The 27,880-nt window shown below is 48.9% G+C and overlaps 1 protein-coding gene across 1 annotated transcript; it reads left to right on the forward strand.

The window, feature by feature from the left end:
- The first annotated feature begins 8,636 nt into the window (after positions 1-8,636).
- VPS45 (vacuolar protein sorting 45 homolog) lies at positions 8,637-27,663 on the forward strand. The gene is made up of 15 exons (XM_075607633.1): positions 8,637-8,836; positions 9,655-9,789; positions 10,100-10,160; positions 10,808-10,887; positions 11,167-11,235; positions 11,561-11,698; positions 12,623-12,733; positions 13,319-13,453; positions 15,834-15,947; positions 17,767-17,934; positions 18,879-19,037; positions 20,683-20,790; positions 22,505-22,626; positions 22,989-23,120; positions 27,205-27,663. The coding sequence occupies exons 1-15, from the start codon at positions 8,744-8,746 to the stop codon at positions 27,290-27,292; spliced, it is 1,713 nt and encodes a 570-aa protein (XP_075463748.1). The 5' UTR covers positions 8,637-8,743; the 3' UTR covers positions 27,293-27,663.
- The last annotated feature ends 217 nt before the right edge of the window (positions 27,664-27,880 follow it).

Consider the following 27,880-nt stretch of genomic DNA (forward strand, 5'->3'; position numbering starts at 1 on the left):
GGATGTGCAGAGCACAAATATGTGCTGGATGTGCAGAGCACAAATATGTGCTGGATGTGCAGAGCACAAATATGTGCTGGATGTGCAGAGCACAAATATGTTCTGGGTGTGCAGAGCACAAATATGTGCTGGATGTGCAGAGCACAAATATGTTCTGGGTGTGCAGAGCGCAAATATGTTCTGGGTGTGCAGAGCACAAATATGTTCTGGGTGTGCAGAGCGCAAATATGTTCTGGGTGTGCAGAGCGTAAATATGTTCTGGGTGTGCAGAGCGCAAATATGTTCTGGGTGTGCAGAGCACAAATATGTTCTGGGTGTGCAGAGCACAAATATGTCCTGGGTGTGCAGAGCACAAATATGTTCTGGGTGTGCAGAGCACAAATATGTCCTGGGTGTGCAGAGCACAATTATGTTCTGGGTGTGCAGAGCACAAATATGTTCTGGGTGTGCAGAGCACAAATATGTTCTGGGTGTACAGAGCGCAAATATGTTCTGGGTGTGCAGAGCACAAATATGTTCTGGGTGTGCAGAGCACAAATATGTTCTGGGTGTACAGAGCGCAAATATGTTCTGGGTGTGCAGAGCACAAATATGTCCTGGGTGTGCAGAGCACAAATATGTTCTGGGTGTGCAGAGCACAAATATGTTCTGGGTGTGCAGAGCACAAATATGTTCTGGGTGTACAGAGCGCAAATATGTTCTGGGTGTGCAGAGCACAAATATGTTCTGGGTGTACAGAGCGCAAATATGTTCTGGGTGTGCAGAGCACAAATATGTTCTGGGTGTACAGAGCGCAAATATGTTCTGGATGTGCAGAGCACAAATGTTCTGTGTGTGCAGAGCACAAAGAGATATGTAGTGACAGGATATGATAAATTAGGGCTGTGAGATTGATGGTGTGTTCATTCACAAGGTTTGTATCTCATATCGCCAACAGAGACACCTCCTGTATGGAACATTAAGAAACCAAGCACTCCGATTGGCTCAGGTTGTTGTGATTGATACAATGAACCTGTCTCCCTATCCAACTACCAAAACAGGTCGTAGGGTTGTTTCACTCATACACAATTAGCCCCTTTGCTTACCGGGGGGGCTGGCCTAGTCCATCTCGCTGGATTCCCTGGTCCATCACGCCAGATTCCCACCTTACAAGAGATTCCTACTAACCCACTTACTGTATAATAGGATCTTCTCACAATGCAGCAATATTATAGCAAGATATAGGGAATGCAGGGGAGTGTGCAGAGCATGCATGCGTGTCTCACCTGTCAAGCTGGGATATCTGCAAAACCTGACCTGTTGGGGTCCTTTATATAGGTTTGCCAGGTATCCAGTACTGAACCGGTCTGTCCTGTATTTGGACACTTTGTCCAGTAAAAAATGAGAGGTAATACTGGACATGTATGTGTATACCGGTATTACCTCTCTGGACATAGTGACCTGAATGTCTTGGAGGGCCGCGGGATTTCCCTGAGCAGGGGGAAAGCAGGGCTGTTGCTAGGGGGCTGGGCAGCTTCCTGCATCCTGACTGGCGGCTGCTGCTGGGTAATGCAGCCAATCAGGAGGTGTCAGGAGCCTACGGCTAGATCCCCGCTGCTGACGGCAGCGCGCGCGCCTCTCACCAGTCCCTCTCTTCCTTCCTACCTGGCCCCGGTGTCTCCTTGCTTGTTGTCTCACTTCGGGCTGTGGCGCGTCAGCCAGCAGGGGATACATCAAGATTGTGATCCCGTGCGGCGACGCGTCACATGGTGCGCTGTGAGCCAACCAAGAGGGGAGATCACCAGAGCCAGATCCCTTCAGATCCTTTCCTGTTTGTTAAGTATAGGTTTCCATTAGTTGAGTAAAAAAAAAAAGAAAAGAAAAATAACCTGTATAAATGCATGTGAATTAATTTTACTTGTGTCAGTGCATGTGAACCTTCCTTACTGTGCTTATTTCCATGTATTTAAACGTTTATTCCTTCTCCGATGCAAGTAAATGTAACCGCTCATACATGTACCTATATCAGTGCATGACGAGGATGGCAGCTGTCCTGCTCCGCAAGCTCTCAGTGTAATCTTTATTATTACCCCCCCCCCCCCTCTCGCTGCTAACAGACCGCAGATCGCTCCCGCGCCAGGACACCAGGCGCGCGTGCAGCAGCCTCCAGCGGGACCTTAGCCTAAGGGTGGAGCCAAGGAGAGGAGAAAACAGCATGGAGGGGAGAGCGGTATGTGTGTGTCTCGAGGGCGTCGCACCTTTAACCATTGTGTCCAGTATTTTTGGAGAAGCCGCCTGGCACCCTTAGTTGGGGAGGGTCTTGAGAACTGGATTTGAGCCCCCCTGGGTTAAGCCCAACGTCCTCATTACTTACACAAGGTCCAGGCACGCGGCAGGGTCCCCGATTATCTGCTCGGGTTCTGTGTATAGAGAGAGTTTCTATTAATGAGATAAAGGGAACTTTACATGGGGGGGTTTCTTCCCCTTCTTTTTATATCTTCATCCAAGCATTCCAACGCCTCTCCTGGGGAGGTCATTCCAACGCCTCTCCTGGGGAGGTCATTCCAACGCCTCTCCTGGGGAGGTCATTCCAACGCCTCTCCTGGGGAGGCCATTCCAACGCCTCTCCTGGGGAGGTCATTCCAACGCCTCTCCTGTGGAGGTCATTCCAACGCCTCTCCTGGGGAGGTCATTCCAACGCCTCTCCTGGGGAGGCCATTCCAACGCCTCTCCTGGGGAGGCCATTCCAACGCCTCTCCTGGGGAGGCCATTCCAACGCCTCTCCTGGGGAGGCCATTCCAACGCCTCTCCTGGGGAGGCCATTCCAACGCCTCTCCTGGGGAGGCCATTCCAACGCCTCTCCTGGGGAGGCCATTCCAACGCCTCTCCTGGGGAGGCCATTCCAACGCCTCTCCTGGGGAGGCCATTCCAACGCCTCTCCTGGGGAGGCCATTCCAACGCCTCTCCTGGGGAGGTCATTCCAACGCCTCTCCTGGGGAGGTCATTCCAACGCCTCTCCGTCAGATAAGAGCCCACGGTGCAAAATGATCCTGTGGTGTAGGTCTGGGAGGGATGATCGTCTCATTATTGGGTCCGTCCTACTTAATCTGTACACGATATATAATATACATTGAAACAAAATCACATCAACTTTCATTGTTTTTTTAAATTTATTTGCTGTGAAATAGATCAGGGGTGCTCAAGTCTAGTCCTCAAGACCCCCCCAACCCCCAAGTAGCTCAGGTTTTAAGGATATCCCAGCTTCAGCACAGGTGGCTCAGTCGATTACTGAGCCTCTGATTGAGCCACTGGTGCTGAAGCAGGGACTGATTGAGCCACCTGTGCTGACGCTGGGACTGATTGAGCCACCTTTGCTGAAGCAGGAACTGATTGAGCCACCTGTGCTGAAACAAGGGCTGATTGAGCCACCTGTGCTGAAGCTGGGATATCTTAAAGCCTAAAGCTGTGACATGTCTCCAGGTTTTTGGAAGAGATTAAGCCTCGCTTCATGGGATATTTAGTTCTGTTTCTGCTACTGAGGAAAGAGGATTGAAGAATAAAAAATGGTTTCATCTGTCTATATAATCTGGATCCAAGTGTTATGTCTGGATAAACAAGGTAAAGGGTCTGTATTATAGTTGGAGACCTGACGCTCTCAAACCAGCTATAACCTTGATGATGAAGCAGGTCAGATAGGCAAATCAGACAGTGAAAAGGAGAAAAATGTAATATAATAATAGCATGTTCTTGTATAGCGCTGCTAGTTTTACGTAGCGCTTTACATAGACATTTTGCAGACACAGTCCCTGCCCCGTGGAGCTTACAATCTATATTTTTGGTGCCTGAGGCACAGGGAGATAAAGTGACTTGCCCAAGGTCACAAGGAGCCGACACCGGGAATTGAACCAGGTTCCCCTGCTTCAAAACTCTGTGCCAGTCATTGACTTTACTCACTGAGCCGCTAATGATGAAACACGTTGGTTCTGGAAATACTTTCAGTGAAAGTGAAAGAATATGAAGCAGGTAACACTGACCTTCTCCGCCCTGCAATGGCATTGTACGTTTCAAATCCTGTAATGCAAAAAAACAACTATAAGGACGTGAGAACGGCCAGTATCAGGGAGATCAAATGGTCCATCACACCGAACATCTTAAAGCTGCAAACCCAGGTATAGTGTGTTTTATTTGACCTAAACCGGTGACAACCCCCCCCCCCCCAGACCAGGGTTGGACAGGCTATGCGGCGGGCAAACTGGGAAAACAATATGACCACCATGTTTGTAGTTTTTTGGTTGTCAACACTGGCACACAAGAAAAGTACAAATATCTCTGGAAAAAGGGGGATGGGAGGGTTCTGGAAATCGGGAAACCTATGGTCCTCACTGGGGAAGACTTAAAAAATACTATTCATTACCCATGGAGACTGTGATGGCAGATACAAAAGATATGCTCAAAGAAAGGTTGGACATCTTTTTAGAAAGGAAAGGTATACAGGGATACACCAAATAAGTATACATGGGAAGGATGCTGATCCAGGGAGTAATCTGATTGTCAATTCTTGGAGTCGGGAAGGAATGTATTTTCCGCTTATGAGATATCATTGGATGATATTTCCCTGGGGTTTTTGTTTGCCTTCCTCTGGATCAATATACTGTAAGTATAGATATAGGATAAAGTATCTGTCTAAATTTAGCAGAGGTTGAACTTGATCGACGTACGTCTTTTTTCAACCTCATCTACTGTGTAACTATGTAACTACTGTGTAACTATGCAAAAATAATAACGAATAGAATCCGTGGCAGCGCTAGAGGATTTTGGGAGGAGCACAGAACATGGCAGGGCAACAATATACCCTGCCATCCAATCTCATCTTCCACACTTCCAAGAAGTGTCATTTTAGTCAAAGCTTGGACCAAATGATTTTACTAATAACCATTTACAGACTCACGTTCCATAAATATTTAGGCCTCTTCAAAAACAGTTTTATTCATTAAATGTATTTTTTTTTTTTTTACTTTTAAAGCAGGAGTGGCCAACTCCAGTCCTCTAGGGCCACCAACAGGTCACGTTTTCAGGATATCCCTGCGTCAGCACAGGTGGCTCAGTCAAAGACTTAGCCACCTGTGCTGAAGCAGGGATATCCTAAAAACCTGACCTGTTGGGGTAAGGGGGCTTGAGGACTGGACTCCAAGTTAAATCATTGCTTGGTCATGAGAAAGTATTGGTGGCCTTTTAGGATTGGGGCTGGTCGCCCCTGTTTTACAAGCTACATCAAATATCAGACACTTAAATAACAAGTTTCTTACATTTAAGGCTCTGTACTAAGGAAGATTTCCAGAACAATAACACAAAGAACATCCTTTTAACTTTGCACCTCTTAACCCCAATGCATGAAGGTGTCGCCGTTAATATTTGCCCGTGTGCGTCAACTAGTGATTTTGGGAAATATCACAAAGGAGTTAGGAAAAAGTTACGTGACCCGCAGATTATAATGAGATGTATCATATTACGTGCACCTATTCTCCCTTCAAATGACACAACCCGTGACCTCCCCTGACTGCACTTTTTATAATACACAATTACTCCTAATGTGTGTGCAATTTACCACTTAGATTGTAAACTTTTCGGGGCAGGGTCTCCCTTCGATCTTACGTGTTTATTTATCTGTTGCACTTTTCCTATTGTTTATCATTTATTTACCTGTTATTGTGTTGTTGCCAGGCGGGGCATACATTGTTGGCACAATATAAATACAATAATACACACACACATCTGCAGAGTTGAAGGTGATGTGACGTTCTGGCTTCTAACAACGTGCACCAGATGGAAAAGACTGTTTCTTACATTTTATGCAACTTTTATGTGTAACGGTGTCCCCCCCCCCCCTCCCCATCCCAAACGCAGATCGGGGCCATTACAGGGTGTGTGTGTGTGTGGTGCATACCTGCTGGTAACAGGAGGGCCAAGTCGTCCACGGTAACTTTGGGACACAGGAAGAGGCTTCTGGGGTCCATACCCCACGATATACTTAGCAGTGCAGCGCCTCCATCTGCCGTAGGCTCCAGGAATATGGAGGCGATCTCCCACGGTAGAATTGTAACTCCCCCCCCCCCCAATTAGATGACACACCAGGCAGGAGGTATATTGCAAATCAGGAACAGCTTTATTACTACTCTTAGTGCAGTAATACAGGTACTCAGCAGTCACCTGCCTGATCACAGTCTCGTATATCAGCTCTCAGGTATCACCGGAGATAGTCCCTGGACAGTCACTACGGGCCTAGGGCACTCACAGCCGTCCTAGCTCTTCCCCACCTCCCTAGCAGAGGCAGAGGTATAGTCACTCTACTCCTCCCCGGAGGGAAGAGCACATGGGAAGGCCCCAATCTCAGGCTCCCAGTCGTGACCTGCCTCTCTCATGGGGAAGGAACAACACACAATAACTTTAGAGCGGTCCTGACCTTAAGTAAAGCCAGAGGGTGGGCATCCCGTTGGCCAAGCCACAACAATATGCCACCCCCTGCTGTCATTCAAGCGCAGCATCAAGGATGAAGGGGGAAAACCCATAATAACTACTGGCAGACCTGTGAATACCAGGGTTTACTGCCAGCCCGAAATGAAACACAGTAGTAATGAGCTGTACTTGCAACACCAGTCTCACATAAACTCTCTGTGAGGCTGTAAAGGCAAAGTACATGCCAAAACACGCAGCAGGGGAGGACTCCTCCACCTTGAGAAAGCGTGCTGTGATGCGCGAAACGTACGTCGGGGTACGCGTGACGTCATCACGTTGGCGCTCACGTGGTTTTGTGTTTGGAGGTGAGATCAGTCCGGGACACTTCCCAGGGCTGCAGCTGATTACTTACTAGCAAAGGACACATTACTTACTAGCAAAGGACACATTGGGGCCTATGCAGAAAGCAGCGCTAGAAGAAATTGGAGAGGGGAATAAAAAGTAGCTTTAATGGAGTTTTTTTCTCCATATGCAGAAAGGGCATAAAACTGCATTTAGAATCCTGTCTGCATATGGAGAGTTTCAACCAGCGGATATGAGCGCTGTTGAAACTAGTGGGGAAAAAATCGCGTTTTTTTTTTCTCCCCCATCGGCCGCCGAGCGCCAGCTTCTTGCTGGCGAAGCAAAATGTTGAAAATCGCGCCATTTTTTTGGCGCGAACAGCCACTAGATGGCGTTCGCGGCTCTCTGAATACGGCCGATTTCAACACTGGAGAGATTTAGGTTCTCTCCAGCCGCGCGGCGAGTTTCAGAAAAAAAAATGGCGCTTTTTTTAAAACTTGCCATTATCTGCCTTTCTAAAGGCAGATTTCGGCAAAACATGCCGCTTTCCCTGTTAGCGCTGCTCTCTGCATGAGGCCCATTATATCAGGTCGTATATTCACCATTAGGTTGATTTATTTAGTGTCTTTGGGGGGTTATTGAGTTCTTACTCCCCTGCTGCGTGTTTTGGCATGAACTTTGCCTGTACAGCCTCATATAGAGTTTTTGTGAGACTGGTGTTGCAAGTACAGCTCATTACTACTTTTTTGTGTGATTTAGGCACATGATATATTAAACTGCCTATTCCTCTCACCACCATACACTTTTGGGGACTTTTAACTATGCATTTTTATGCATTTTTATGGTGTTTCGTCGGGTTTTAATTGTTTAATAAAACTTTATTATTTTTGTTGAGTTTGACCTTTGCGGCTGACCCCACTGTGGGATTTGGCCATTTGTGGCTTCCACTACAATAACACTTCTACCTATAGTGTTATCTATCATGAGTGCTACTATTGGGAGCTTTATGTAATCCCTGTGATTACTTGTGTGTTTCATTTTGTCCTCTTTCTCCTAAGCACCAGATAGTTTATGTTTCTGTCCTATTTGTGGCTGTTGTGTTGGTGAGCGACGTGTTTTCTGTGTGTTTAGCGTTGACTGCCAGCCCATAGGGTTGATTTAGTAACCAGGGGGTACCCCGTTATATATATTTGTACACGGAAAAGATGGTGCGATGCGCGAAAACACACTTTTCTCTGCACTATTGCAACTGTGAGGATTTATACAATAAAAAATAATACATCTAGCATAGCATAAAAATCATTGCTTATATCTGGGGGGGGGGGGGGGGGGGGGGGGGGCGGATTAATTATTTATTATAATTAACACCCCCCCACTGATAATGATTTTTATGCTGTGCTAGATGTATTATTTTTTAATGCATACATCCTCACAGATGTTTTGAGCATCTCTTCCACAAGGAACAAAATCTAAATATTCAAAATAAAAAACAAACAAACAGAATTTTGCATTAACAAGTTTCCTTTGGAGTAAATAACAATCTATAGTTAGATGGAGGGGCTGTTTTACCATAGGCAGGGCTGCTCCTCTCTCCTGAGGGGGTGCAAGTGCTTCTTTTAACTGTAAATAAGATGTAAAAAAAAAACCTTCAAATGCTGAACCCAACATCCATAACAGCTGTAACACGTGTAACACCTGTCAGCTCATTCCGAACTTCAACTCCCAAGATGCCTTGCGACACAGACAAGCGTCAGGGACGCGTGAACACCTATGTACTACAACTCCCGACATGCACTAGCCGAGTGTAGAGGGATTACATGGGGGACTGAACCTCTAGGAACTACAACTCCCGGCATGCTCTGCAGGAGAGACCCGGAAGTGATGGTGGTGTTGACAAGGAGGTGGTTGCTGGCACTGCACAGCTGGAAAAGGGGGAAGATCTGCAGGGCTGTAACACTCCGGGATAAGGATGAATGTGGTGTTAGCAGTCAAACAGTATGTGTCAAAGATGATAGAGGACAGTGGGCCGGGCATGAAGGTTCTGCTGATGGACAAGGAGACGGTAAAACACGTGGGTTCTGCTGCTGTGCAGGGGGGGGGGGTGTATCAGCTGGATCCCTGTCCCCATGGAGACCTGAGATTATAGCTATCAGCCCTATGGGATATCTCTCATCTCACCAACACTGTGAAGAATGTGCCCTCACCCTTACAGGTCAGGGTTTCAGGATTTTCAGGTGGTGCAGTCATAATAATTGAGCCACCTGTGCTGAAGCAGGAATATCCTGAAAACCTGATTTGTTGGTGGCCCTTGAAGGCTGAAGTTGGCCACCCCTGACTTAGGCTTGTTATATAGGGCGCACGCCCGTTTAGTTAATATAGCGCACGTGGTGGCCTGCACGGCTAGGGGGCGTGACTTTAACGTCACAGTGTCAGGCCGTGCTCTGATTGGCTCGAAGCGCGGCAGCAGCGTGAAAATACAAATTTCTTGTATTTTCTAGATCTGCCGCGCCAACGCTCACAGCCGTGCGTGCATGCCTGAAGTATAGCAACTGCAGGCTCATTCCTTACAATTATCATTGATGCGAATGCGCTCTGTAGCGCGAGCGCGCACTATATTACAGCCCTTACACAGATCAGTTATCCTGCAGCGATATCAGGAGGTTCACTATTTCACTCAACCACCGACTAATGGGATCATCAGTTACGGGTGCTCTTTATAGATTTTAATGAGGTGACCCTATTACAGAACGGCCTGGCTTCTTATGCGTTGCAGCTATCTGACCATATAAGCTTTGTGCACCATGAATTTGTAGTGTGTACCTATGCCCCACTTCTAGGCCCTCCTGTTTAATGTGAGCCCTGTCCATCTCTGTCTCTCAGACCAGTGTGGTCAGTATGGTGTACACCCAGTCTGAGATCTTGCAGAAGGAGGTGTATCTCTTCGAACGGATAGATTCAGCTAACAGAGAGCACATGAAGCACCTAAAGGCCATCTGTTTCCTGCGGCCCACGAAGGTAACCACGAGACAGACACTTACAGATCCTTTGTACTGGGACGAAGTCGGTTATCCAGAATGCTTCAGATACCGATGTAAAGTCGCCCCGGATGCGGAGGAGGCGCATGGTAGTGTGAAGATATTAAAAATAAAGTGCAATAATTTAGCAGCCTCCTAGCTGAGGCTAAAGGTGTTTATAGATTGATGTAAATGTTCTCCTTCAAACCAGCATTTGGTTTAATTGTAGGCTGAGATGTGCGGGGGGCGGGGGGGGGGGCAGATTATCCTTGTTGGCTGTCAATCACTGTGTATCCTTTTCTTTTAAAAAGGAAAATGTTGAATACCTGATCAAGGAGCTGCGTAGACCCAAATACAGCGTATATTTCCTCTGTGAGTATTGGCTAATGATCATTTCAAGGTATTCACCTTACATCCTGATAATTAGCTCCTTCAGTAGATGGTGACTATTCTACAGCTACTTACAATCAGCTGTCTCTCCAAGAACACTCCGAAACCAAACAGGCAAATAATACTTGGATATAATGTCACGTCCATCCACAGAGTGTACTGAATGCAGCCAAAACATAGGTTTCTTCATATGCTGCAGTAGAATTGCTGATGTGCCGGAGTCTTGTGTATGACCAGATGTGTTATGCACTAGATTAGGGATGGCCAACTCCAGCCCTCAAGGGCCACCAACAGGTCAGGTTTTCAGAATATCCCTGCTTCAGCCCAGGTGGCACAGTGTTCGATGTACATCTTCGACTGGGCCACTGATTGAGCCGCCTTGTCTGAAGCAGGGATACTCTGAAAACCTGACCTGTTGGTGGCCCTTGAGGACTGGAGTTGACCACCCCTGTACTAGATTCATGGCTTCTATATTATGTACATCTAGAATCTGTAGGAAATTCTGCAGTGATGTAGTTTCTATGGAGTATCTCAGAGGGCCAGCTTGTAAACAGCCAGCACCCAGTGACTGTTCAGGTAACATGTTTGCCTTTACACAGATTGACCGTTGTCACTTTGTCATTTTTTAGACTTCAGCAACGTGATCAGCAAGAGTGACGTGAAGTCTCTAGCGGAGGCGGACGAGCAGGAGGTGGTAACAGAGGTTCAGGTAAGACATCTGCAAACTGTGCCCACAGATGATACCCCATAGTTCTATCAAAAATAGATTGTAAGCTCTTTGTAACATAGATCCTTTGTGTTCTGCCATGTAGCACTGTGTACACTGGCATCACTTTACAAACACAGTTGCGATAATATGAAGAATAGGCCTGGGCACCAGTATGAGTCATGCTATTACATTGGATTGTATGCTTTGGAATGGCTACTGTATGTGATAAATTGCTGTGCTTTGCAACACACTGATTCATATCCCTTTGTTCCCTTTCAGGAATTCTATGGGGATTACATTGCTGTGAACCCTCATGTATTTTCTCTTAATATACTGGGCTGCTATCAGGTGAGATGCTGCCTGCACTGGAAGACTCCAATACGTTAACTGGGTCACTGATCACTCTGTGAGTTTTGTGCACACACACCTTCTAACAGTGAGGAAACTGAAGAGGATCTGTGTGTTTTTATAGTTTTCAGCAATCACATAGGCGAGGATCAGCGTTCCAAGAAAAGGAAAGTAAGCAGGACGAGCGATTCTTAAAGGATTCCTGCCAGTCAGAAGATCTCTGCTTCACCTTCCACATTATGGGATCGTTGTGTGACACGCTCTACCCTCACGTACAACGTAGGTTCCACTGACTCAAATAACTTCTAGTATCTTCCCACCCCAGAACCGAAACTGGGATCCCAAACACCTGTCCAGGACAACACAAGGACTGACAGCCTTGCTGCTTTCCCTCAAGAAGTGCCCCATGATTCGATACCAGCTGTCTTCAGACATGGCCAAGAGGCTGGCAGAAGGCGTCAAGGTGCGTGCAGGGGATGTGATCTGTAGGAGGTTAGTCACTAAATCAATCACCCGATCAATAGCCTTTGGCGTATGTGGTAATAAAGATGTGCGCTGGATTATGTTGCTTGATCATAAACTCAACTGGGGCTTAGTCACCAATACAATTTATTTTACCAGTTGGAAGTGCAATAAAGTGAAACTGCAGCAGAGGATCATAAGGTGACTGGAAACGTTGGCATTAAAGCAGCAACTCATTTTTCATTACAGGATTGAAGCAGAGGGTCTCCTGAGCGGAACCCCATTAATTGTAGCTCCGGGGACTCCCTGCTTCCTGAGATACAGACATCCGTAGCGCTGCTGGTATCTCTGTGGAGTGTAAATGACCCGCGAGCCAATAGGAAGCCACAAGGGATGATGTCACGGCTTCCTATTGGCCCGCTGGACATTTAAACGCTGCCATTATGTTAGGCACACAGTTCCCTGGCTGGAGAGATACTGGCACCGCTACGGAGGTAAGTATCTCTGGACGCAGGGCTGAAATGAACCCAGTTCAGCTGTGGTGACCCCCTGCTTCAATCCTATAATAATAATTACAAATGTAAACGAAATTGCGCACTGCTACATGGTTTGCTGCTTTAACCCTTTAAGTGCCAGATAACTCGGCCATGCACGGCTGGTACCTCTGGTAGTAAATGGTCTCAGTATGGAGGAGGAGATCTTACCCGATGGCCAACTCCAGTCCTCTAGGGCCACCAACAGGTCAGGTTTTCAGGATATCCCTGCTTCAGCGCAGGTGGCTGTCTTCTACAGAGCCACCTGTGCTTAAGCAGGGATATTCTGAAAACCTGTCCTGTTGGTGGCCCATCAGGACTGGAGTTGGCCGCCCCTGCCTTAGTAAGTCTCAGTAACATACAATACGTCTCCCCCCTCCCCCCCCCCCCAGCAAGTGATAACAAAAGAGTACGAGCTGTTTGATTTCCGGCGGACAGAGGTGCCGCCCTTACTGCTGATTCTGGATCGCTGTGATGACCCCATCACACCCCTGCTGAACCAGGTCAGTGTAACCCCCACCCCCCCTCTTCCCCGACAGATGGGGCTTGTACGATAATCTCCAGTCTGCAATTGGCAACATGACGAAGTTGAGTAACCAAACAGATCTGCCAGCCACGTTCATTCTAAGTAACGCCGGCAGCGGCGCTGCACACACCGAATTTCCCGGCCGTGCATTTGAACGTTTCTCCGTACAATCTTGATCTTGCACACCAGTGTGATCATAACTAAGCAGCGGAGGAAAGCTCCATATTCCTAATGTCATTGTAAATGTACGTTATTATTATTATTATTATTATTATTATTATTGATCAGGCACCAACATATTCCGTAGCGCAGTACAATAGGGTTGCGGGACGAAAACCGGTAAGATAACAAGCATAAACATACATTGTTGCAGTGGGTAAGGAGGGCCCTGCCCCAAAGAGCTTGCAATCTATAAAGATCTGTAAGGTGAAACACAAGGGCGATACAATATATTACCCACGACCAATATCAGCAAACGGCTAACACCCATTGGCTGCCAGCTGTCACTAATGAGGACAATGTCTCCCGCTGTGTTCCCTCCTGGGGGTGTCCCGGACGGCAGTGGACGTACCAAGCGATGGTCCACGAGTTACTGGGGATAAACAACAACCGCATCGACCTCTCGCGCGTGCCCGGGATCAGCAAGGACCTGAAGGAGGTGGTGCTGTCTGCCGAGAACGACCAGTTCTACGCCAATGTACGTGCCCTGCGCTCGTGGAAGCGTGGTGTAGTGGTTAAGGTGCTGGGCTTGAATGAATAGCATGTGGGCTAGTTTCCAGCTCTAGCCCGTTACTGTATGATCTCCGACAAATCTCTGTCCCTGCGCCTCCTCCAATTAGGTGAAATGACAGTCCTGTTTCCTGCCCGCCCTGTCGCTTTTTTTTAAATACCCTTTAAACATAGTATTTGACGGCAGATACGAACCGCTTGGCCTTCCTGGTCCATCTGCCTATTTGCTGTAAAACCTCAGACGCCATTTCATCCTTAGCCCTTTTTTTAATTATTATAATTTTTTACACAGTATTTAAGCTAGAGGTCTTCGGAGCCGAACCCCAATAATTTCAGCTCCGGGGACCCCCTGCTCCCAGAGATACAGACCTCCTGAAGGGGGCGCCGGTATCTCCTGCAAGTTTAAAGCTCCCCCGTCACGTGGGCCAATAGGAAGCCGCACCGGATGACATCACAGCTTCCTATTGGCCCACAGGGCGCGGGGGCTTTGTAAAGCAGCCTTTGTTTGAACCCTGCTAGCCATCCGGAGTGACTACCCCGCCCCCTACAGAGGTGAGTATCTCTGGAAGCAGGGGGTCCCCGGAGCTGAAATTAATGGGGTTCAGCTCCGTAGACCCCCTGCTACAATCCTATCCACACATAAAAAGAGAAACAAAATGGCCGCTTGAATTGCCGCTTTAATGTATTGCCAATTCTGTGGTATGCTCGGTCATCTTTCTTCTTTGTTTCTATGATGTAGAAGCTGAGGTCCCGTGCGATAAAGAACATTTCATACCACACAATTGCTCTAGGCATACATCGTCTATACAGTGGGACATGGGAACAGAATATTTTACAAAATGATTTTCTTTTCACTCTGAAGAACAGCACAAAATACATTAACTTGAATGAAACCCCGTAAAATACCAGCATCAGGCTCCCCGTTTCTTACCCGATCTGTTCCAACAATATGCGTCTGTTGGACATTTCTGTGAATGCTGACATGATATGATATTGCTAGAATAAAAAGAGGGGCTGGTTTAATCGCAAATTAAAATTGAAGCCAATAATGTTGGATATCTATAGGTAATCCTTTAATTAGGCGCATTAGTTGAGAACAACTTGATGAACACATAAAAAAAATTTTTTAAAGAGAATTATTCCCCCAAAAAAAGACCAACTTGCAAAAGGGGCTGCGTGTACTACCGCAGGGGGGCTCAACGCCAGTCCTTAAGCCCCCCCAACAGGTCAGGTTTTCAGGATATTCCTGCTTCAGCACAGGTGGCTCAATCAGACTGAGCCTCTGATTGGGCCACCTGTGCTTAGGCTGGGATATCCTGAAAACCTGACCTGTTAGCGGGGCTGGAGTTGAGACTCCAAGACTGGAGTTGAGCGCCCGTACAGGGTTGCTTATTCAAAAGAAGTAGTAGTGACGTTACTTCGAGGCTGACGGATGTACATGGTATTGGATACCTGTTATCCCGAAGGAAAACTCTATTTTTTTTTTTTTTAATTATAAATATTGCAAATAATAAGCCTTTAGTTTTGGGAAATTCGATCAGAAGATTCTCAGGGAAGATATCAGATTAAACTATAAAGTCTCCAAATAAATCCCAATTATATATGGGGAAAGGGTGGATCACCAGAACCTACAGATTGCGTATTAATCATTAGGTTCTGCAACTCGTGTGCTACAGGCAATCCAAGCAGTTTGAAAAATATATATATATTTTTTGTTTTAATATATGCAGCCTTTGATGACCTTTTATTGAAAACGAACTACTTAAGCTGCCGATCGATTCATTCACCCGCCATCGATCAGCAAAATTCCGCTTCCCAAGGGTTCACTAAATGGCCGCCTTTCAGTTTCAATCAATCCTTCAGTCCGTGTAACTCAGTAGCTACAATGTATCCTTCTATTACTACGGTAACATTATCTATTGTTACAGTTTGCAGCTCAAACTGCTGGGAACATTTGGCAACAAATTATCACAAACAGGAAAGTGTTGCAAAGATCTTGCACTGCTGGGGAGGTGTGCTAAAGCCTGCTGTAGAAATCAAACGCTCAGTATATTAAAATATATTTCAAATGGCATTAAAAGTTGAATTTTAAAATTAAAAAGTAATTAAGTATTATCTAATACTGAACTGATTTATTTAAAAAAAAAATGTGGGATGTTGTATGGATTGATCCTATAAGGAACGAGACACCTCGCTTAACTCAAACGAGGAATTCCGATTATTCTAATATCCCTTTTACAAGGATTCAAACGTCTTGAGTGGTACAGAGAAGTTTTAGGGGTGTTGCTCCTTCAAAGTGTATTTAGAAGTGGATGCACTAACCCCGTCCGTCCCTCTGCCCCTCCCAGAACATGTACCTGAACTTTGGAGAGATCGGAACCAACATCAAGAACCTGATGGAGGATTTCCAGAGGAAGAAACCCAAAGGGCAGCAGAAGCTGGAGTCTATAGCAGACATGAAGGTAAAGGGGACCCCGACAGACATGAAGGTAAAGGGGACCCCGACAGACATGAAGGTAAAGGGGACCCCGACAGACATGAAGGTAAAGGGGACCCCGAGATGTGCTGCAGCAGAGACTTTGTTCTGACGTAATATACATTTGTTGTATTTTCTCTGTATAAGGCAGCTGTACGGGCCAAGCTCTACATCACATTTTCAGGCACAGATCTTTAAAGGATTGACCCAGGGGGTCTCCGCAGCTGAACCTCATTCATTTCCGCTCCGGGGACCCCCTGCTTCCCGAGATACAGACCTCCGAAGGGGGCACCGGTGTCCGGGCAAGGTTTAAAGCACAGGCCGATAGGAAGCCCAACCTGATGACGTCACGGCTCCCTATTGGCCGGCAGGGCGCGGGAGCTTTGAAACTCCGCCATAATGTGAACCCTGCTAGCCGAGCGGAACCGCTACCGGCGCCCCCTGTGGAGGTCTGTGTCGCTGGAAGCAAGGGGTCTGCGGAGCTGAAATTAATGGGGTTGAGCCCCGGGACCCCCTGCTTCAATCCTATGGTTAAAAAAAGAATACAAAGTTGCCAGCGTGGATTGCCGCTTTAAAGTGAGATTTGTTGACGTCCTTTTCACCTCATTCCTAGTGCTTGTTCCAAGGTCATTGTGTGATTGTGTTATTTGCTGCTGTTTTGCCACTGGGTGGTGCGCGTGCATAGTTCTAGAATCCGTACTAGTTCTCCGGAAGTATCTATTCATTGCAGGCCGTAAAACTGTTAATAGAGCAACAGGAACGTTCTTCGTAGATTCATTTAGCCGGCAGAGGTTTCGAAACCTCATAGGGCCCTTATTCATGTGTTCAGGGGCCTGTAAGGTTGCGTCCATGATTGGCGCGGCGCGAACAACAGTCCATGCCTCAACGAGGACAGGTACAGAGCGCGGGGGCGATGGCGCAGCCAATCTGGCACGCGACAAAATAATTTGATTGTGTCGCGTGAAGGCCGGGTCATGTGAGCGGTTCAGCCAATGAGGGCGAACCAGTTACGTGACATCACGGCTGCACCTTTCCGTCGCGTCTCCCCCCTAGGACACAAATCGCCTCTGCTGCAGGCGCGCCTGACGCCACGCGCCCCATCGCGCGCGCCTAGCATGGCCTTGGCCTAAGGCCCAGCTTAGAGTGGAGGAGTTTCTGCGCGCGCGTCAGGCACACCTCGGTCATTGGCTACAGCAGTTAGTGCAGCGCCTGCAGGCGAAGAGGAGCGTTGACGCGGCGGCGTTTTGAGACTTTTTTTTTTGTCTTCTCAGGCGGCTGCCACATGACGTCAGCGTCATGTGAGCTGGTTCAGCCAATGAGGGCGAACCAGCTTCGTGACACGTTCTCCACGCCCCTGCCACGCCCCCTCTTCGCCGCCAGCCCTATGAGCAGGGATCGCTTGTGCTGCAGCCGCGCGGCACAGTAGGAGCACGCACTCTTGCTAGCAAGCGGAGTGTATAATCTGCGCCTAAGGTTTGAAAGCTCTGTGTACTGTACTACAATTTTATCTGTGAACTCACTTTTTAGACGTACCACTAGGTGGCAGACCTAAGTACTTCAGCCGCGCTTAGGAATACTGCGACTGCATCCTCTTGGAAACCCTTCCCTGCAGCTTTGCACCTGTTGAGTGGCATTTGCTCCTTGAAACATTTGGGAGACTCCTATTAATAGATCTGTTGTATTTGCTGGTGAACATGAGTGGGGTCCGGTTCCACCATCTATTTTCGATGGATGCCGACGGTCTTGGTTAGAGCGCGACGTTGCGGCCTTCCGAGGCTTCCACCTGCCTCTTCCTTTCCCCCCAGGCCTTCGTGGAGAACTACCCCCAGTTCAAGAAGATGTCTGGCACGGTGTCCAAGCACGTGACGGTGGTGGGGGAGCTGTCCCGGCTGGTCAGCGATCGGCATCTAATGGAGGTTTCAGAAGTGGAGCAGGAGCTGGCCTGCCAGAACGACCATTCCAGCGCTCTCCAGGTGATGCCGCACCTCCTGCGCAGTAACACTCCTGTAGAGCGCCGGCGCAATAAACTCTTTGTTAGAGGAGACGGCGGCGCATTGCTTGAGTTCAGTGTCCACAGACAAAAGCAAAACGTAATCCTTTTTCACAAGATACAAAAAAGTTAGACTGTTACTTTAAGGGCAATTCAATCTTTCTAAGGAAGCCAATTACTCAGAGAAGTGAAATAGTGCTTTGGCCCGTTGTGTGGGACTGTCCTTTTTAAAGGGCCGCAAGGAATACGTAGAGCATGGAAGCCCATTGTTCTGCAGCACGATACATAAACCCATTGCACAGCGGCTTTCTCAAGGTCACAAGGTACAAACACCGGCTGCTGAAGCAGCTTCGTCTACTTCCAAGACCTTTACAACACTAGGTATTGCTCATGGCCCCGGTGCAAACCCATTACCCCTCTGAGGCTCTTGGGAAAGACCTAAGAAAAGGGGCTTTGTTAGCTAACCTCATGCCAGCCGGCCTGTCCCCTCCCAGTGTCTGGGGACACACTTGAATGTGAAGGTCCAAGATTAAGAATGAGTCACAGTCATTGTGTCTGTGAGCCGTGCAGATGAATAGGGGGGTTTGCGTACGAGTCCCTCTAAGTAGACAATAGCCTGGCTGTGTAATGGGCACAAGTCTACGTCAGCATTGACCGCGGGTGCACTGCTCTCTATCCCTACACGCTGTACTGTGCCATCTGCATCACATACATACCAATAAAATACCAGCTCTTAACCCCTCAATGCCGGAGAGATCCACTCAACATAGCATACCCAATACCATAAAGAGCCTTGAGGCATCTGTGAAATGATTTGTTATAACAGACGTTTAAGCCCAATGTCGGATACAACTCGGCCTTGTGCAGACAGGGTGGGACCAGTCGCCTGCCCGGGAGGTCCATGTCCTTGTCTGATTGTGTTTGCAGAACGTGAAGCGGCTGCTGCAGGACCAGAGGTTGCCCGAGCTGGACGCGGTCAGGCTGGTCATGCTCTACGCTCTGCACTACGAGAGGCACAGCAGCAACGCCCTGCCCGGGCTCCTCACCGACCTGAAGAACAGAGGCGTGTCCGATAAGCACCGCAGGGTGAGAGCCCGACCGTAAACCCCTACGGGGCGCAGCAGAGAGGCGCGAGGTGCCCTTCTATATATTAGCAATATATTTATTGTCAGTAATAATAATAAGGCAAAAAAGTGGCTGGAAGAGTTATGCTTAGATCAGGGGCCAACTTGTTTTTAGGAATGCCAATAAATGGGTACACTTTTTTTTTTTTTTTTGGAGGACGACTGTCCTATTGCCCCCCCTCCTCCTCACTCAATCTCTCCCCTCCTCCTCACTCAATCTCTCCCCTCCTCCTCTCATGCAATCCCCCATCCTCCTTTCTCACTCAATTCCCCCTCTCACTCTGTCCGTCCCCCGGCCTTGGGGACTGGGGGAAGGCCTCCAGTCCCACCGTGGGGTGGAGCTTCGGCTCCGCAGGCGGATGCAGAAGTGGAGCCCAAATTGGGGGGGCATTTGAAATGCTTAGTGGCCCGTGGCCCACAGGTTGGCCACCCCTGACTAAGACTTGTTTAGTCAGGGAGCCGGATACAACTTTGCTTTGTCACGTGGATTCCTGCCCAATGTATACAATACACAAACTCGCCCTTTGTAGATTTGTAATGATTATATGATAATGTTGTAGGCGTTCCTCACTTCGTTGTTGTAACACCACACTGCAGCACTGTGATTGGTGTGTGAGCGTTGCAGAGCTGTGTACTGAGATTATGCATTTAGGAAACAATAATATACAGACGACTTACAAATTTAAATGGGGATAATTTGGGGGAATCCTTGATGGAGAAGGATTTAGGAGTGCTTGTAGACAGCAGGCTTAGCAATAGTGCCCAAAGTCATGCAGTAGCTGCAAAGGCAAACGAGATCGTATCTTGCATTAAATGGGCAATGGATGGAAGGGAAGTAAACATAATTATGCCCCTTTATAAAGCGTTGGTAAGGCCACACCTTGAATATGGAGTACAATTTTAGGCACCACTCCTTAGAAAATTCATTATGGAACTAGAGAGAGTGCAGAGAAGAGCCCCCAAATTAATAAAGGGGATGGACAATCTAACTTATGAGGAGAGGCTAGCTATATTAGATTTATTTACATTAGATAAGAGGCGTCTAAGAGGGGATATGATAACTATATAAAAATATATTCGGGGACAGTACAAGGAGCTCTCAAAATAACTATTCATCCCACGGGCAGTACAAAGGACTCGGGGCCATCCCTTAAGGTTGGAGGAAAGGAGATTTCACCAGCAACAATGGAAAGGGTTCTTTACAGTAAGGGCAGTTACAATGTGGGATTCATTACCCATGGAAACTGTGATGGCAGATACAATAGATATGTTCAAAAAAAGGTTGGGCATCTTTTTAGATGGGAAAGGTATACAGGGATATACCAAATAAGTATACATGGGAAGGATGTTGATCCAGGAATTAATTCTTGGAGTCAGGAAGGAATTTATTCTCCCCCTTTATAAGATATCATTGGATGATATGACACTGGTGTTTTTGTTTGCCTTCCTCTGGATCAATATACTGTAAATACGGATATAGGATAAAGTATCTGTCGTCTAAATTTAGCATAGGTTGAACTTGATTGATTGATATCTTTTTTTTCAACCTCATCAACTATGTAACTATGAGTTCTAAACCTGTTTTCCTGTTCTGCCCCGGGGAGCAGCTGGTGTCTGCGGTGGTGGAGTACGGGGGGAAGAGAGTACGAGGCAGCGATCTCTTCAACCCCAATGATGCTGTTGCCATCACCAAGCAGTTCTTCAAAGGGCTGAAGGTATGTGTCTCTATACTGCATTACAGCACACGTTTTACGGCACTCCCTCACGCCGCTCGGCTCCCCCTCACGCCGCTCGGCTCCCCCTCACGCCGCTCGGCACCCCCTCACGCCGCTCGGCACCCCCTCACGCCGCTCGGCACCCCCTCACGCCGCTCGGCTCCCCCTCACGCCGCTCGGCTCCCCCTCACGCCGCTCGGCACCCCCTCACGCCGCTCGGCACCCCCTCACGCCGCTCGGCTCCCCCTCACGCCGCTCGGCACCCCCTCACGCCGCTCGGCACCCCCTCACGCCGCTCCGCACCCCCTCACGCCGCTCCGCACCCCCTCACGCCGCTCCGCACCCCCTCACGCCGCTCCGCACCCCCTCACGCCGCTCCGCACCCCCTCACGCCGCTCCGCACCCCCTCACGCCGCTCCGCACCCCCTCACGCCGCTCCGCACCCCCTCACTCCGCTCCGCACCCCCTCACGCCGCTCCGCACCCCCTCACGCCGCTCGGCACCCCCTCACGCCGCTCGGCTCCCCCTCACTCCGCTCGGCTCCCCCTCACGCCGCTCGGCTCCCCCTCACGCCGCTCGGCACCCCCTCACGCCGCTCGGCACCCCCTCACGCCGCTCGGCACCCCCTCACGCCGCTCGGCTCCCCCTCACGCCGCTCGGCACCCCCTCACGCCGCTCGGCACCCCCTCACGCCGCTCCGCACCCCCTCACGCCGCTCCGCACCCCCTCACGCCGCTCCGCACCCCCTCACGCCGCTCCGCACCCCCTCACGCCGCTCCGCACCCCCTCACGCCGCTCCGCACCCCCTCACGCCGCTCCGCACCCCCTCACGCCGCTCCGCACCCCCTCACGCCGCTCCGCACCCCCTCACTCCGCTCCGCACCCCCTCACGCCGCTCGGCTCCCCCTCACTGAGAGTGTTCTGCATGGTCTCCCTCCTCTCCTATCTCTGAGGTGCCCCTCCATCCCGCTCACCTTCTCCTAACAGTGTCCTCCATAAAGAGGCACTACTGACGGCACTTTCCAAAAACAAATATTTAATACATGCAGCCTTTCATTACCTTTTTAATGAAAACTTAATACCTAAGCTGCCTATCGATTGGATCTCCCCTGATCGATCCTGCTTCCCAGGGTTCATTAAATGGCTTCCTTTTTTTAGTTTTAATCAATCCTTCAGTCACTGTAATTCAGCAGCTACAATGTATTCTTATATTATTCGGGTAACATTGTCTAATTTTGCAGTTTGCAGCTCAAACTGCTGGGAATATTGGCAACAAATTATCACAAACAGGAAAGTGTTGCAAAGATCTTGCACTGCTGGGGAGGTGGGTGAAACCTGCTATAGAAATCAAAGGATGCTCAGTATATTAAACGCATTCAAAATGGCATTAAATATATATATATATATATATATATATATATATATATATATATATATAGCAGTGAGTATTATCTAATACTACAGAACTGATTTAGTTAAGAAACACACACGTTGGGTATTAAATGTTTTACTCCATTAAGTCTCCACTCCCCCTCATACCTCATTCCTCTGCTCCCTCACTGTGCCCCTCCTCACCTCTCGCACCTCTCGCCCCCTCCTCGCCTCTCGCCCCCTCCTCACTTCCCATTCCACCTTGCCCCACATGTAGAGAGGTGAGTCCTACTCGCCAGATCTGTGTGCGCGACTTAATTCCGCGCACGTGTCTGTGTCTCAGGGCGTGGAGAACATGTACACCCAGCACCAGCCTTTCCTGCTCGATACTTTGGACCAGCTCATCAAAGGGAAACTGAAGGACAACCTGTACCCTTACCTGGGACCCAGCACCCTCCGAGACAGGTACGCAGCGTGGGACGAAGGGATTAGCTCACCGCTCATCACGTGCGGCGAGGCGCTGCATACCCACGTGCGATGCCTGCAAAATCCTCCAACTATTAACCCCTTCAGTGTCTCTTCCCCCTCACTCTGGCACTCGAGGGGTTATTCATTCCTGGAGCAATTGGGTTTGCAGAAAACAAACCGTGCCCTCCTTTTTTTTTTCTGACACCCACGTCCTGCCAGACACGAATTATTAGGGAAGGAAACGTGTGTCAGAGCTGAAGCGGTGAGCTGCAGCGGTGCTGTCAGCAACTCCTGCTGGTTGCACCTTGCCGTATACAGCTCTGCTGAGTATCTCCATACCCTTCACCTCACCCCTGCAGGCCTCAAGACATCATCGTGTTTATGGTCGGAGGTGCCACGTATGAGGAAGCTCAGACCGTCTACAACCTGAACCGCACCACACCGGGGGTCCGCATCGTGCTGGGAGGGAGCACCATTCACAATACTAAGAGGTGAGGCGACTGGGAAGAGTCCCGAGCCGATGCTCCCACCTACCCACATCTCTGCAACGGTAACGGCGGTAGTAACCATTCTATTTATCTGGGGCGCAAGTGACCGTTCTATTTATCTGGGGCGCAAGTGACCGTTCTACTTATCTGGGGCGCAACTGACCGTTCTACTTATCTAGGGCGCAAGTGACCGTTCTACTTATCTAGGGCGCAAGTGACCGTTCTACTTATCTGGGGCGCAAGTGACCGTTCTACTTATCCGGGGCGCAAGTGAGCGTTCTACTTATCCGGGGCGCAAGTGAGCGTTCTACTTATCCGGGGCGCAAGTGACCTTTCTATTTATCCGGGGCGCAAGTGACCTTTCTACTTATCTGGGGCGCAAGTGACCGTTCTACTTATCTGGGGCGCAAGTGACCGTTCTACTTATCTGGGGCGCAAGTGACCGTTCTACTTATCTGGGGCGCAAGTGACCGTTCTACTTATCTGGGGCGCAAGTGACCGTTCTACTTATCTGGGGCGCAAGTGACCGTTCTATTTATCTGGGGCGCAATATAAATTCAACAGAAGTACATTTTCAGAACGATCTAATTTAATGTTGACCCACAGTCTTGGCAATACCTTTAGAAAACTTTGAGTGTTGAGATATGTCCCTAATGTCTCTGGGAGGAGCAGGGGACAGGAAGTGTGACAAGTATGTATTCCTGTCTTCTCTGTGGTAGAAGCAGGTGAGAGGTGTGTGTTCCTGATATCTCAGAGGGGCGAGATGAGTATGTGTCCCTGGGTAAGACTGTGAATCTGATGCCTCTGTGGTAGGAGCGAGTAGGAGGTATGTGTCCCTGGGTAAGACGCTGTGGTAGGAGTGAGTAGGAGGTATGTGTCCCTGGGTAAGACGCTGTGGTAGGAGTGAGTAGGAGGTATGTGTCCCTGGGTAAGACGCTGTGGTAGGAGTGAGTAGGAGGTATGTGTCCCTGGGTAAGACGCTGTGGTAGGAGTGAGTAGGAGGTATGTGTCCCTGGGTAAGACGCTGTGCCTGTGTGGTAGGAGTGAGTAGGAGGTATGTGTCCCTGGGTAAGACGCTGTGGTAGGAGTTAGTAGGAGGTATGTGTCCCTGGGTAAGACGCTGTGGTAGGAGTGAGTAGGAGATATGTGTCCCTGGGTAAGACGCTGTGCCTCTGTGATAGGAGTGAGTATGAAGGTATGTGTCCCTTGGTAAGACGCTGTGCATCTGATGCCTCTGTGGTAGGAGTGTGTAGAAGGTATGTGTCCCTGGGTTAGACGCTGTGGTAGGAGTGAATATAAGGTATGTGTCCCTGGGTTAGACGCTGTGGTAGGAGTGTGTATGAAGGTATGTGTCCCTGGGTTAGACGCTGTGATAGGAGTGAGTAGGAGGTATGTGTCCCTGGGTTAGACTCTGTGGTAGGAGTGTGTATGAAGGTATGTGTCCCTGGGCCACTTTTGGTCCCGGATGTCGGATGTTTCTGATGACAGAATGTATTCCCACAGCCGATATCACATTTCACAAATCCCTCCCACGGTATCTCAGCCTTATAGCACCTCATCAATCCGCAGCATGGCAGGTCCTCCCCCCCCCCCCCCCAGCAGCAGAGCAGTGGCACACAGGTGCCGAAAACCCTCCAGTGTAATGAATGCCATCTCTCTGCCGACACCAGAGCCCTCCTAACTGGGCGAGTTTCCAGGCATATCACCGTGCGTACGCAGGGCGAGCGAAGTTCAGGGCAACTGGATCTGTGTAATGGGGTCAGACCCGTCAGCACCTACTGTGATGGGATAAGATCATATGGGGAAGACTGATGGATGCTAGCGAATACTCGAGGGTACCACAAATAATGTACTAGTTATCGGGGTGCCCGCTTTAATACCCGGATTTTATAACTTCAGGTGTAAACGCAGCGCAGACTTATCCCATACAGTATGTTTGTGCTGTTTCAGAACAGGGATTAGTCATTCTTATTATCGTTTATTTGTGAAGCGCCAACACATGCCGCAGAGCGGTACAATGGGGGAACACAGTGATTATATAAATGACATGAACAGAGTTACACACCAAATAAGGACAAACACGCACAAACAGATACAGACGGTAATGAGGGGTGGATGTTAGGGGTACGCCTGATAGGGAATTCCAGAGAGAGGGGGCAGCACGGGAGAAGTCTTGCAGGTGGGAGCGAGAGGGGGTAATAAGGCAGTAGGAGAGGCGGAGGTCGTGGGCAGAACGGAGGGGGCGTTTATGGATATATTTTGACACAGGCTGAAATGGGAAGGGAGGGGGGAGGCAGCATTGTTGAGAGCTTTGTAAGTCAGAGCTAGGAATTAGGGTTGCCAGGTGTCCAGTATTGAACCGAACTGTCCTGTATTTGGACACTGTCCAGTAAAAACGTAGAGGTAATACTGGACATGTATGTGTATACCGGTATTGCCTATCTGGACATATTGATCTGACCGGCTTGGGGGGGAGGGTGCGGGATTGTCCCGAGCAGGGCTGTTGCTAGGGGGCTGGACAGCTTCCTCCATCCTGATTGGCTGCATTACCCAGCAGCAGCCAATCTGGAGGAGGAGTCCGGAGCCTGTGGGTGGGGTCAAGGAAGAGGAAACAGCATGGAGCAGAGGTGCGTGTGTGTCTTAAGGGAGCGTCTGTGTTTCGAATGAGCGTGTGTCCAGTATTTTTGTAGAAGCCTGGCAACCCTAGCTAGAACTAGTAATGAATCTCAACACACAGCAGCCTCTTTATTTCCCACATGAGTGACAGCCAACAGACACATGGTATCCAGCACGTCTCCCCGCTTCTGGTATCAGATGGCCACAATAAGGGATCCTCCGAGAGGCCCTGCCTCCTGCCGGTTCTCCGTAACACAAGATACCCCCCCACTTCTCCCGTGATCCAGAGTCTGAGCCCCTGAATTATTTACATGCACAGCCGTCTCGTGTGACAGACTTTGCATGGAGAGGAGAAACCGCACACGCTCGGAAACACGGGCATCGCTAACCCTTTGCTTCGCAGACCCCCGGCCGAGGCGTGTTTGCGTGTGCGTGTGTGTTATTTACACTGATCTGTGTTGTATACAGCGGGGTGGAGACACAACATTCTGCTTTAAGCCGCCGTCGCACTCCTGGCCGTCCGACAGCTATAGGGTATCTGACGACTCTCCCTATGGGATTAGTGTTAGGATCTCATGAAATACAAGGGGATTTCAGTTATTAATACCCCAAGCTGCCCTCCTAAGAAGCATCTAATCCGCTGCCCTCATTGTTATTTCCAGCTCGGCTTACACTATCCATCTCTGGCCCACATCTGTGTAACAAACCGCTGTTCGAAAGTAGCGCGGTTACTTTGCAATGTGTTGCAGGCCCTCTGACTTCCAAGGGGTTAATAGCACCCTCCTTTTTTCCCCTCTAAAAAAAAAAAAAATATGGGGTGCTGTGGGTTTGTACATAACAGCTGTGCTCTGAACGTAAATCTTTAATGACGGTAATTTAACGGTAACCATGGATAGTGCTACCCGGGTCTGCTCTGCAGGTCTCTACATATATACAGCTCAGTTTGTCTTTCACAGTATAAGCATTACAGGGGAGCGCAAACTTTCCCCTCTGTGCCCCCCCTTCCTGCTACCCCCCCCCCCCCCCCCCCCCTTACCATTTGTCTTCGGGGTCAAATGACGCCGCAGGATAATTTGACGCGACATAGTGACGCGTCGCTGAAGACAAGGTAAGGAAAATTGTAGAGGCCTCACATTTAATTTAAGTGCCTTGGGGAAGAGCTTGGGGCCTCTGCAACTGCCGGGCCAAATCCCCCCCCCCCCCCCCAAAAAAAACCCATCTTGCGTACCCCTGGCATAAGCAATAAAGATTGGGCATCACCTGCAGACTCAGATGTGGTGATGGTGCGGGGGAGCCCTGGGTGGGAATTTTTTTATCAGTGTTATCAATGTCTAACTACGGTTCTAGCAGGCGTGGGCAACTTCAGTCCTTATGGGCCCCCAACAAGTCAAGTTTTCAGGCTCTCTCTGCTTCAGCACAGGTGGCTCAGTCTTTGTCTCTTCCCCCCACCCCCCTCTCTCCTCTTTTCCAGTTTTCTGGAGGAAGTTCAGGCCGCTGGCTTCCACAGCCGCTCGTCGGAAACTTTGCAGGGTCCACCGAGGTCATCGGTCAGGAGATGAAACCAGAACGGCGTAATCTAACTCTGTAGGACCCTGTGTATCATGCTGTGTATATGAGCGATTTACTGTCCTGTTTATGTCTAACTTAAGCCCCTTCACTGCCCTGGGGACTCCGGAGTCTCTAACCAACGCAAGTAATCGCACCTTCAAAAAGCAAAATTATTAAAATATTCTTTTATTTATCATTCCTCCAATTGGACCAACATGTAAATCCTAAAAACCGTGTACGTCAGCTTTCAAGAACACTTAATGTCTCTCGTTTTGGATGTGAAGAAGAAAATCATCTGTATTTATGATCTTATTTTTTGGAGGGGTTTAGCTTCAAACATAAAAGGTGACTTTCTGTATGAATTAAAAACAAATAATCAGTGTTTTCTCGTTGTTCCCCTGCAGGGTGTAAAGTTGTAGTTGGGTATTTACACTAGATATACTACACCAGCGGTTTGAGTGCTACGGAGCATTACTGCTCCTTCATTTACAAGCCCAAAGTATTACTGCTTTATTTGAAAACTTGAGTTTATTTTATGGAGGGAATTAATTCTCTCCCCCCCCCCACTACTTAATATGGGCCTTTCATTACTTAACACA

Source organism: Ascaphus truei, chromosome 7, assembly GCF_040206685.1.
Source record: "Ascaphus truei isolate aAscTru1 chromosome 7, aAscTru1.hap1, whole genome shotgun sequence".
Classification (NCBI taxonomy): Eukaryota; Metazoa; Chordata; class Amphibia; order Anura; family Ascaphidae; genus Ascaphus; species Ascaphus truei.